Here is a 12698-nt window from a genome sequence, read left to right as displayed (position 1 = left end):
GGGATTAATGTTTACAGCATGTAAACACTTCATATTTAGTAAGTTTGCTGAAGCAACAGGTGGAGATGAGAAACGACTGGAGCGCAGTCTGAAAGCGTCTGTCAATTAAACGCTAGGGTGACGTGCATACCCAAACTCCAAACCTATATTTTGAGAATAGATTAACGTGCGATATTTTCTTTATCGCGCGACAATAGTCTCACATTATCGCAGCACGTTAACGTCGATAACGGCCCACCACTAGTAAAAATATAAGAAAGCTACCACTTCCAGAGGGCTATCATACCAAATAATGTCCCTCAGGCATGGAGGATTACAAAAAACATTGATAGACTTTGCCACCCAGGTGATACCAACTTCTGCTCCGGCCCATGGACTACTACTCTCTCTGGGCACTACCCTGAAAGACAATTACAGCTGTGCCATTAGCACTGCCATTACAGTCATGTTGGTGACAAATGCTGGCATGCATTTTGAATGCATTGCAAAGAATTTGCATCCCAAATGTTTTGATTATTCTGAATGCACGCAAGAGTGGTAATATTTAGTGCACAAAAATAAACACGACGCCGAAAGCAAGCACTTGCAACACTGAGGTATTAATCTGTCTTGCCTCAGAGAAATGGATAACTGTTAAGGGCGATAAGAAATGGAAAAATATGCAAGATACGAGTTGCAAATGAGGCAATGTCTTCTTTGCAAAACACACAAAACATACCACATTTTTGAAACTGCTTGCTCAATGCTCAATAGGAAATGTCATCCTGTCATTATAACTTAGCTTTGCCCTTTTTGTTCTTCCTTCCAAATAGTCATTATAATATTGTGTGGTGGGCTCACTGCACACATATGTTTGGGGTGAAGGTAGGACAAGCCCAAATGAGTGTTTCTTCCTCGGGCATAAAATGTGCAGGGCTGCATTTGACATTGTGATTATCAAACGCATACAGTAGATGCTGACCTTCATCAGATAAGTGGGTTGCATAGGGCACATTTTTATTGCAAAGATTTTATCTTCGATGAACCCTGACCTCTGGCAATGTGTCTGCTGAACAATATTAAAAGCTTTCACTTATGTCTGATTGGAATGCCGCAGTCTGGTTATCACATGCAAAGGGAAGGCAGCTGGGATATTCCTTCTGTAAATCAAAACGTCACAGTTGGAAACACCCTCCCTTTTCTCCTAGGTCGGAGAAACTGAAAAAAGGTATATCCAGAGGTGATATACTGGAAGAGAGACCATTTATCATTGAAACATTAGGGTATTTAATTAAGTTCCAAAATTGCATTATTGCATTACTGTGCTCAGCAAAAGAGCAGATTTGGATCAGTGATGGGCATGAATTAGCTGTGTTTGAGAGACACTTAAGGTTATGGCTATGGAGTACTGAGGAGATCCCCTTGAGGAATTGAAGAATGTTTCATGAAAGATAGCTAATGCATACATTAAGTGGAATCACATCATACTCCAAGATACTGCCCCAGCCCCTCCATTATATGTTCTGCACACGAGCTGAACAGGATATTTCAGCTGATAATACAGGAAAGATCATAATGATTTCAGGCCTTGCAGAGGAAACGAAAGTGCCAGCAAGTGTAGCTACAAGATACAAGATATAGTCTTTGCTCTACTTCTTTGAGAAATAACATGCTACACCTATATGTCATGTCTTACTTTATTTATGCCTGCTATGCCACAGAGGGCAGCATACACCTGCTGGCAAACACACCACAATGTCTCAGCCACCTGCCGGCCCGTGTCGGTGGTAGGCTTCGCCCCTGCCCGCTTGTTGCCAGGGCGGATCTCTCTTTCCAGAGCCTGTGCCCCCATCACACATACAGTATAATTATTATATCATCATGTAGTTCTACAGTTTGTCTGTTCAGTGAATCAATTTGAACTTGTAATTGTTTGTACAATCTATGGGTCTTTCTAGGAGCCTGAAATCATAGGATCTCTTCTACAGTCGTCTTTTCCAGATTGGCTTTAACATCGCTATTCCTGGTATCCCATAGAAACCGTTTGTTCACACAGGCATAAACAGACCGCCGTGTTTGCAGAGTGATATACAGTTCTCATCTATTCTGGACCTAATAGATTAAGTCCTTTATGGTCCTTCATAGTAAGTGTTTGCGTTCAGATGGTTGTTGACTTAAAGGAACAGACCACCCTTTTTTGATTTTCACATATTTGCAGTATTTCCAAGCATTATTTATGAATGTGCATATAATTTTCGTCTATGTGTTTGCATTGCCCCGTTTAACAGTATAGCCACATTAGGCATAGCAATGCAAGTCTATGGTACAAAATAAAACATAATCAACTGTACTTATAAACCATTTTAAATTTAATGTAAAATTCACCAGAGTGTAAAACGGCAATTTAATTCCGTCCAGTGACCACTTGTGGCTTGATGCTAAAGATACCAGTTACTTCCAGTGATTATGCTAAGCTATGCTAATAATTCTGATCCAATAAATCGAAGTACTGGAAACACTGAGACGAAAATGATAAGCACATTCATGAATAATGTTGGGAAATACTGCAAATATGTGAAAATCAAAAAAGGGTGGTCTGTTCCTTTAAGCGTACAAATGTGTAGTATCTATATGAGAATAAACAATAATTATGATGGCAATTTATCAATGACACAGCATGTTGCATCTCACTCCCTAGCTTCCAAACTCAGTTGGTTTGATGCCGAATTGCACTATTATCGAATACTCCATTTAAATCTGGGTTTGAGACCAGTGTGTTTTTATTGCTGGAGAACTGATTTTTAATAGTCCAGGTCACTAGACGCAAAAATGTGTTAACAATGTGTTTAAGATTGTCTATCAGAGAAGTGTAGGCTTTTTTCACAAGAAGAAAACAAGAAGCTGCTGGTTGCTTTTTGAGATCTGATCAAACTTCCTCTCGTATATAGGCTAAGCCACACGCTGCTGTGGAGTACTTAAACTTCCTTAGTAACCTACATATAGCTTACAGCAGTGGTCCACGATTATTTTTGTCCAAGGGCCAAATTATGTTGAGCAAGTGAGGCTGCATGCCATACCACCACCCCAACCCAATGAGAAACAAGTTAGATGTCTGGAGAGAGAGCAGATTTTCATTTTTCCGCTTTCCCTTCTTGTCAATGTCTGTTATGAGACTGTCAGCACAAGATCTAACTCTCTGTGAATGCTTTGAAGAGATATGACCCACTTAAGTTTTAGTGATTGAAAATCACACACATTTATGTTTTCATTTCTTCTGACCTCATGGTGGGCCAAATGCTTGGCAAGCCCAGGCCGGATTTGGAGACCAAGGGCTTACAGTACGTTTCATGTAGGAAATCCCTTCATCCATTTCATCATTTCACAAACTTCATGAAGCTACGGTTTGAAAAAAAAAAAAAAAAACGTACTCAAAGGCAGCTATGGCATAATGATTGGAGATTTATGTCCTATGATTTATCTATGTCCACACCTAGAGTCTAGAGTCTATGTCTGTCTGCATGGGAAAGTAAGAAACGTGATTTCAATTCTTTTGTATGACCAACGCATGTAAAGAAATTGACAATAAAACCGACTTGACTTGATTTCGATTAGGGATAAGAGGCGTCCATGTTTAAATCCCATCCTAAAGAAGTGTAGGTGATGCGCGCACATCCAGTAACACAGGTGCTGGATCAAACAAACGTGCGTAAAGGAAGAAAGGAAATCCGCACACTGTTACTGCTCACCGCTTTATTTGAACACAACGTTTCGACCTCAGGCGGTCTTCGTCAGTTATGTAGACCTATACAGTATCGGTATGGTATCGGTATCGATACTGCACTGCCAGGTATCGGGTATCGGTATCGGGCCCAAAAAATGGTATCGGTGCAACACTACTCCGCACATCGTCTGGCAAAAGCCTCCAGCTCGTTCTCTCAGCGTTTAGCCAATGAGCAAACAGTTGAGAGTGGTGACCCGCAAAGCCCGTTACCGATTGGTTAAGGTAACTTTATTCACACTTTCCTTTTGTTATTTGTATGCTTTTGCAACGCTATATCGTAACAGGCATGCTAATAAAGCAAAATATGGGTTTTAATTTGAATTCGGAACGCCAATGAATTAAATGGCAGCGTAAGATCAGACCATCTGCCACCCTCCACGGAGACTGATTCCTCTTGGCTTTTGCCAGACTGTTTGGCGGAGTCAACAGTCGCTCTCGCCCAGGCTAACAAAAATGCCCCTTTTTGAAGAAAATATTGTGTAATTGTGATTGTAATGTATCAATAATCATGTAATAATAATAATAATAATAATAAAATTTACCAATAATAAAAACACAGCATGATGCATCTATTGTGCTACATTACCACATATGAAATGGAGAAGTCTAACATTTATCCAAAAAGGCAGAGAATGCGCGCACATCAGTAACAAAGGTGCTGGGCCTAACAGAAGATAACCATGTCCGAAACGTCATGCTATTAAACTTTGTGTGCCATGCATGAAGTGTCGGGCTTACACCCATATATTTTTTCTGAACTCCACAGCATGGTCCGTGGCTGTGATGAAAGGCCCCTGATTATGGCAGACGACTCCCTGCCTGTGCACACAGTAGCTCATTTACGACTGCCGAGGTGAAAAACCCTGACACTTGCGCTGAGCTGAGACGAATTATTTCCCCAACAAGTTTCATGGTGGATGACAAGTCATCCATCACAGCTGTGGCATGTGCTGAGGGTATGGATCATGGGTACGGCAGGGGAATAGCCAGACTGACCTGACCTGCGCTATGCAGTGGAAACCTACCTCCCACTTCTCACTGCACAGGAAAGGCAACTCATTACAGATACACGATACCACTTTTTTTGAAAGCCAATACGAGTATGAGTAAATTAATGTCAGTACTTGTCATTACCGATACCGGTAATTTTACCCCCAACATACGATAGAAAGAAAAATGTCTGCACACTGAAATCCTCTTTGTGTTCTTTTTAATAAGCCAAGCTTTCAGTCTACTGATCTTCCTCAGGGGTCAGCATCCCCAACATACCATGAAAATAAGTGCACAGCCTTGTTTTTCCCCCCTGTGATATTTGTTTTATTGTCCATTTCCATTGTAAATTTAAATGTTAGTAAATGTATGAGGCAGATATTTTTCCCCATGCTGCTTCAAGTCAATGGCACATGATGAGATGTTGCGATGTTTCGTGTAATAACAGTATCGTTGCCTGGTATCGGCATGTGCTTGACGAGTATGAGTATAATGAGCAAGTATCGTAAGAGGCAGGTATCAGTGCATCCCTACAACTCATCACAGCATTCTGCTCCCATCTTTCCCAGATCTAGTCAGCCTGCCAAAAACCTCATACAAAATTAGTTTTTACAGACACAACCCTGCTGTGCATATTATTTATTAAGTGTTTCAATAATGATGATAATAATAATAGTGACAGAATATACATTTTAATACCAAGGTATTTCAAAGCAAGAGAAACAGTCAACTGTCTCAGGTTTTGTGTTGTAACAATGGTGTCAGTGCGTATACGTCTGTGTCAGTAACAAAATATAGAGTTTTTGTGAGATTTAAAAAAAACTGTATATGGAACATTTGGTAACAAATGTATAGCACGTTTCTATTGTACGGTTTTGTATTGTAACAGTGGTGTCAGTGCGTACAGTATACGTGTACGTTAGTAACAAATATAGAGTTTTTGTGAGATTATAAAATACTGTATGGAACATTTGGTAATGTATAGCATGTTTCTACTGTACGGTATGTGTTTCTGATATGTGTGCACAAGCTACTCCACAGAGTATACCATAGGAAGCCTGGCAAAATAGGTTTCACACTATTTGGTTACATGGCTGGGTTACACAAAAGTTGCCACTGGTGCCCTTTTAACCCATGCGTTGGGTTAACCAAAGCATGTTTGAACCATCAAGATCATCAGCCATCATAGACAGACTGTACTTTTTTAGTTAATCTTAGATGCTCTTTGACAGCCAACCCTACCTGTAACCCTGGAAATGTCTTCCAACTAGTGCATCCACAATATAATTAGTGTAAAGGAATGATCCTGAATAAAAAAAAGCCTCACCCACTTTAATAATACTCCATACTATATACTAGGGCTGTAACGATATTGTATCGAACTGAGAAATCGTGATACACAGAGTCACGGTACTGTATCGCTATACAAGGAGGCAGTATCGTGAAAGTGAAAGCCCACCTGCGAATCTCCAACATAGCACTCCACAGCACACAAGTGTTCACTGCACACAACGAAACTGCAAGGGAGCCCCAAGGGAGCAGTGCGGCGAGACGGTACCATGCTCAGGGTACCTCAGTCATGGAGGAGGATGGGGGAGAGCACTGGTTAATTACTCCCCCCACCAACCTGGCGGGTCGGGAGGCGCACCAGCAACCACCGGCAACAAGTCTGACGCACTAATCGCTTATCCATGACTGCCCTATGATACGCCCTTTCAAAGTTTTGTTACCCATCAGACCAATCACATGATATGAAAAGATGATGATAGATGATAGCTTAAAATCATCATCATTATTATATTTAAACTTAAAAAATATTACTAGCCTCTTGTAAACCACTCTACCTATAAACGATCATAGTTTTTATTCATAATTTTATTTTATAATGTTAGCAAATGTGAAATTGTGGGGTGTATCGCACCATAGGCAAAAATAAAAAATCGTGATACGAACCGAATTGTGAGTTGAGTGTATCGTTACAGCCCTGGTATAATATATACTAATTAATAATCAACTCCACACCACACTATATCAGAGGATTCTTCCTTCTTTTCCATATGACCAGTCCGACTCGAAATGCAAACAGCACACAGGACAACACCAGGAGGACAACTGTGAAATGAGAGTGAAAAGAATGACTGGCTGTATTTCAGCAGTATACATGTCTGCTGTGTCTTTGTGGTAAGCATATTGATAGTACTATTATGCCCTACTGCCACCATAGCAGCTGGATAATTTATACATCATTTTTTAGTGCATTACCCTTAAAAACACATTAAATCCATACTTAGCTTATACACAGCCCATTGGGTGATGCAATTCGTGAAACTTAACAAGTGCCAGGAGTAATATCGCTATTATTACTATTATTATTTTGTTAAAGTTACATTTGTGAATATTTGTGACAAAGTATGGATGTACTTTTTAAGACGAATTATTGCAACATAAATAAATCACATATCTAAACAAATTTGACAAGTTCAGTGGAAAACAAAAACACGAAAAAGAAAACTATGGCCTCTGGTGAAGATGTAAGGAAGTGTGAATGTCCCCAACAGTGGGCACATTGTAAGGGGAAACAGTTATGGAGATGAGGGCGTTGCGTTTTAAAGAAAGGCCCAGATTAGAGTGAAAGGAGTCCTGATAGCCAGTCAGAGGGTGAATGCAGGCTGTGAAAGGATAGCAGGAAGGCTGAGAACATGAGGGTGGAAAAGTGTACAACACTTCATATATTGTTTGAAGTATTTCATTCAGGGAAATATGTTAGTGTACATATTTGATACTCTGCAGCTGCAATGAATGAGTGTGTTGCTGTTGTTGCTGTAATGTTAGGTGCACTGTTGTCCAACCTGAGGATGTGCAAACTTTAATAGCTCACTGTGATGAAGTGGCCATGACTAGGGGTTTTGGGTGTGCTCTGACTGTCACACTAACAAGCCTGGCTCTTTGGGGCAATGCCCCGTTCACACGTTTGGCACCAAGGAGGCCCAGATACCAATCCAGACAGGGCAACTTCACTTCCCCTGATTGCACTCACCTGTAAACTTAGCATTCCGTCCGGGTTCCTCGGGGTCAAAGTGTCTGTACACATTAGCAGCTAGAGCCCAAATCACCACTGGATAAATGGTGAGGATGTGTCGCACATGCCTGTCAATCACAAAGTTCTCCAGGACAAACCTGCAGCCAAAAAAAGGATTCAATCAATCAAAAAATCAATGTAATTGGCACAACACCATCAAGCAAATACAGTGCCCTCCATAATTATTGGCACCCCTGGTTGAGATGTGTTAAAAGCCTTAAAATAAATTCAGTGTTTATTGCAGAAGAATACTGTCACACTGAAAATTGTAGGAAAATGTAGCCTTCAACTCAAATGAATTGTAAGAAAATAAAAAAATCCCTGACTAAAAAATATTTTTTTTTCATTAAATCACCTGTTCCACAATTATTGGCACCCTTAACAATTCCCAGGAAATAAATATAATTGAAGCATTTCTGTCATTTCTACAGTAGTTTACAAAGTTTACCAGAGTATGTAGGAACATTTAATTAGTAATTCATCACTTCCTGTTTCCCTGGGGTATAAATATGACGTGACACCGAGGCCATTTCTCTTATCCACTCTTAAACATGGGAAAGACAAAGGAACACAGCATACAAGTGAGGCAGATGTGCGTCGACCTTCACAGGTCAGGCAGAGGCTACAAGAAGATTGCCACTCAACTGCAGCTGCCCATATCCACTGTGAGAGGAATAATTAAGAAGTTCAAAACAACTGGAACAGTGGTAAACAAGCCTGGACGAGGACCAAAGTTTATTTTGCCACCACGCACAGTGAGGAGGATGGTAAGAGAAATCAAAAGATCTCCAAAGCTCACTGTTACAGAATTACAACAAATGGTAGCAACCTGGGGTCACAAAGTCTCCAAATCAACCATCAGGCGCTGTCTACACGCCAACAAGCTGTTTGGGAGGCATGCACGGAGAAAACCTTTCCTCACTCACAATCATAAACGCAAGCGTCTGGAGTTCGCCAAGCGGTATTGGGGCTTCAACTGGGACCGTGTGCTTTGGTCAGATGAGACCAAGATTGAGCTTTTTGGCAACAAACACTCTAAGTGGGTCTGGCGTACCACGAAAGATGCGCATGCTGAAAAGCACCTCATACCCACTGTGAAGTATGGGGGTGGGTCAGTGATGCTGTGGGGCTGTTTCGCTTCCAAAGGCCCTGGGAACCTTGTTAGGGTGCATGGCATCATGAATGCTTTGAAATACCAGGACATTTTAAATCAAAATCTGTTGCCCTCTGCCCGAAAGCTGAAGCTGGGTCGTCACTGGGTCTTTCAGCAAGACAATGACCCTAAACATATGGCCAAATCTACACAGAAATGGTTCACCAGACACAAAATCAAGCTCCTCCCATGGCCATCTCAGTCCCCTGACCTCAACCCCATTGAGAACCTGTGGGGTGAGCTGAAGAGGAGAGTACAGAGGAGAGGACCCAGGTCTCTGGATGATTTAGAGAGATTCTGCAAAGAGGAATGGCTGAAGATCCCTCTTTCTGTCTTTTCCCATCTTGTGAAACATTATAGGAGAAGATTAGGTGCTGTTTTGTTGGCAAAAGGGGGTTGTACAAAATATTAACACCAGGGGTGCTAATAATTGTGACACACATTATTTGATGTCAAATAATTATTTCTTTATGTGGGATTTTTTCCCCACTGAATAAATGCACTTGTATTGAAGGTTGGATTTTTCTCTTTTTTTCCATTAAGGTCCCATATTATTTAGAAAAAAATAAAATAATTGGAAGCTAAAAAACACATCTCAACCAGGGGTGCCAATAATTATGGAGGGCACTGTATACAATATGTTTCTAGAATCGTTCTCATTTTAAATAGGCAATTTAAAATGGAAAATACTTACCACAAAAGGACCTCAATCAGGAGAAAGCAGAGGGAGACTGTAGCAGCATTTGTCTTTGAAACCCCAGATAGATCCATCACTATGGTGAGATTGATGAGAGTAGCTATAGTGGTCCATGTGGTGTATATGGCAATGCCATTCTGGACCTGTGAGAACACACACAGTGTAATCATAAGACAGATCACCGCCGAATATTAACAAATGGCAAGCACCCCTTGCTCAAAGAGATAGGAAAGATGGGCAACTTAAGTGTAATAAAAATAGAAAACAAATGAATGTTCTTTTTCATTGACTACGCACCATGAGTTAGAAATGCATGGTGTTAGATTAAGGGACCCCTTGTGGTGTACATGGTCCACCTGTGTATTCTAAAATGTTACATGCCCAGTGATGTTTCTTTACAATTGTCTCGTTTTTGATGGAGCAGTGATGCTTTTGCTATGCAGCGTGCATGCGCACTTTGCCAGTTTGACGCATTCTGGTTAGAACATGTTAGTGCATCCATAAATGTAGCCTACTAGATGCTGGACAAAGTAAAGTCAAGTAAAGTGAGAAAACAAAAATAAAATATGTGACGACACCACAGCTCCCGCTAATATTTGTTAATCATGATGAGGGGCGTGTCGTCTGAAAGGGCATGATTAAAAAACAGGGGCATTCGTGTCATGGACATTGTTATTATTTTCTCTGCTTTAATGGTTATCTCAAAGAGTTTTCACTCTTTATGGCCTGACGGCTCCATTGAAGCACCTGAATTTCATCACCATTTAAAGGGACACTGTGCAAGAAATGGTAAAAAAAAGGTACTGCAACTATGCTGCTCATTGAAACTGGGCTGCCTATTGCCAAATTTGATCTTTACATGAAAGTTTACTAAGTAATAAACAAATATTTTCTAGTATGGTCCAAGTACAGTCATTTTTGCAGATAAAAATGGCTATTTTTGGAAATTCAAAATGGCGGATCATGGAGAAGATCCCCCTTGTCATGTATGAAAAGTGCAATTTTTCCAGTCATAATGAATACTTAGAATTTGATGCTGGTGGTAAGTATTCATGAAAAAGGTAACATTAGTGAATGGGTAGCGTGAATTCTGGAAATAAACAACTAAAAATCTCACACAGTTTCCCTTTAAGAGCATGGCAGTTGACATACTAGTATCCTGATGCACCACAGGTCTCTGGGGTAGTGCTGCTGCAGCCAGGTGCCGTGTTCACTGAGGCCTCGGCAGGAGAAGAAGATGAGCAGGTAGTTGGAGAAGGCAGTGAGTGCCAAGACTATCAGACCAGATATAATCTGCCTGTGAGCAATAAGACGGATAAGTAGCTATTACTCACTGCACACAAATCATAAATATCAAGAAAATCACTGATGTGTGTTAAAAAAAACACACATCAATATCACAGAGGAGCAAATAATACAAATGGTGTGCAATTATGGTCTTTTTTAAATCCATAGAACAGATGATCTCAGACGCTTCATAAGACAATTAAGTAGCAATTTACTCTCTGTCCCATAGGACAAGCCAGGTCATGTTGAGAACCATGTTACAGATCCAGGCGAGGAAGAATCCAGCGGGAAGGAGAGCTGGGCTGCAGTACATCCAGCCACTGGGAGTTCTGAAATGGTAAAATTGGACAAGAACTGAGTCATTAGTAGGCCTACAAGGTCTGGATGTTGCCTGGTTAACACCAGACCTAATCACAAGTGAGATTAGATCGAAACGATTGTGTAGAACTAAAGGCAGTATGGGAGTTCCCAGGCTAGTCTAGATGCGCTGTTGGCTTGTTATGAGTAGTGGTATGTGGTAGGCTGGCGTATGAGGGGTTCCCACCTTCTGCAAAGCCATGTGAGGACATACACAACCATGATCAAGAGCCAAGTGTATATGATTCCCCAAATGGAGAAAGCCCATCCCGCTGGGGTGATTTCGGTCTCATATTTACCAGACACATTCCCTGTGTTATGCAGGAATGGACCTGTGGACAACAAACATGCGTCGGAACAGCGAAACAATTAAAAATTTAAAGTAACGTAATCAAACATTGTGGTAAAAAATCCGTGGTGTTATGGGATATAATAACGAGTAAACTCCTACCTTTCCCAGACCCTGCCAGAGCGTTAATGGCCAAAGCAATAGCATAAACTATAACGAATAGAAGTATTAACAACAAACGAGGTGGGCTGTGGTCTCCCATTGTAAAACAAGTCAAAATTTGATTGCACAGAAAAGGCCAACCCTAAGTTACCGACTAAAACGCAATCTTTGCGAAACCAAGTTGCTCACAATTCTACTTCTTGTTGTTGTTGTTGGGTTTTTTTTAAATCTTAAATCTTCATTTTACGGACAGGCTTAATCGCTCTCGCACATGACAACATGTTACGCAAATTAGGATAGAGCAACTTCCTGTTTTGAAAAGTTTTTTCCACGCCTACCATAATCTCAGGATAAAACGTGCCTTTAAAAATATACATATACGGTAGCTTTTAACCAATTAGTCATCATTTACTTGATCTGCGCTTTACTTGCACACTTCAATTACATTTTATTGTATTGTAGCCTATTTTAATCCATTAGTGGTTTTTGCAATAATGTCGTCAAAATTAAATAAAATGATGTCAACATTGTGCAGGCCAATCATTTTTAAAAGGATAATGAATGCCTTTTTTCAATTGCAAAAGTCCTCTTCATTCCGAGGTGGAATTGGCAGTTTTGACGTATTGTGCCGTGCGTAAAGGCGCACCGTAATAATTTGGCCTCATCTAATAAACATGTGAAAATACTGTGTCGCCACCTACTGGATTTTTCTCAGAGTGAGGCATAGAAGGCAAATTCGATTCAACTTTCTTTTTAGAGTAAATCCTTCCGACCACTGAGTAATCCCACCCTGAATAAAATAGCTCTGAGGTCTGGTGACCTGCTTCCTAATCTTAAAACCGCGTAGGTCATACCTAAATGAAATAGCCTAACTTGATGAAAGACATAGTGGGCCAATCCAGCTGGTCATACGTTCCCCGGGTC

At 40.7% G+C, this 12698-nt stretch overlaps 1 protein-coding gene across 1 annotated transcript; it reads right to left on the bottom strand.

Moving 5' to 3' along the window:
- Positions 1-2589: 2589 nt before the first annotated feature.
- si:dkey-29d8.3 (uncharacterized protein LOC556220 homolog) lies at positions 2590-12063 on the bottom strand. The gene is made up of 7 exons (XM_063219091.1): positions 11775-12063; positions 11511-11655; positions 11182-11295; positions 10832-10976; positions 9677-9822; positions 7788-7927; positions 2590-6862 (listed from the first exon to the last, which is right to left on the bottom strand). Exons 1-7 carry the CDS (start codon positions 11872-11874, stop codon positions 6777-6779), a joined length of 876 nt encoding a protein of 291 aa, XP_063075161.1. The 5' UTR covers positions 11875-12063; the 3' UTR covers positions 2590-6776.
- Positions 12064-12698: the final 635 nt, after the last annotated feature.

The sequence above is a fragment of the Engraulis encrasicolus genome, chromosome 16 (assembly GCF_034702125.1).
Source record: "Engraulis encrasicolus isolate BLACKSEA-1 chromosome 16, IST_EnEncr_1.0, whole genome shotgun sequence".
Classification (NCBI taxonomy): Eukaryota; Metazoa; Chordata; class Actinopteri; order Clupeiformes; family Engraulidae; genus Engraulis; species Engraulis encrasicolus.
This window is presented reverse-complemented; position numbering and strand designations above follow the sequence as displayed.

Excerpts from the sequence above, each read along its gene's own strand:
- si:dkey-29d8.3 (XM_063219091.1), bottom strand. The coding sequence starts at position 11,874 with ATGGGAGACCACAGCCCACCTCGTTTGTTGTTAATACTTCTATTCGTT. Across the intron at positions 9,823-10,831 it reads TGTGGTGCATCAGGATACTA|GTCCAGAATGGCATTGCCAT; the intron begins GTATGTCAACTG and ends GTGTTCTCACAG. Across the intron at positions 7,928-9,676 it reads CTGATTGAGGTCCTTTTGTG|GTTTGTCCTGGAGAACTTTG; the intron begins GTAAGTATTTTC and ends TTTTGGCTGCAG.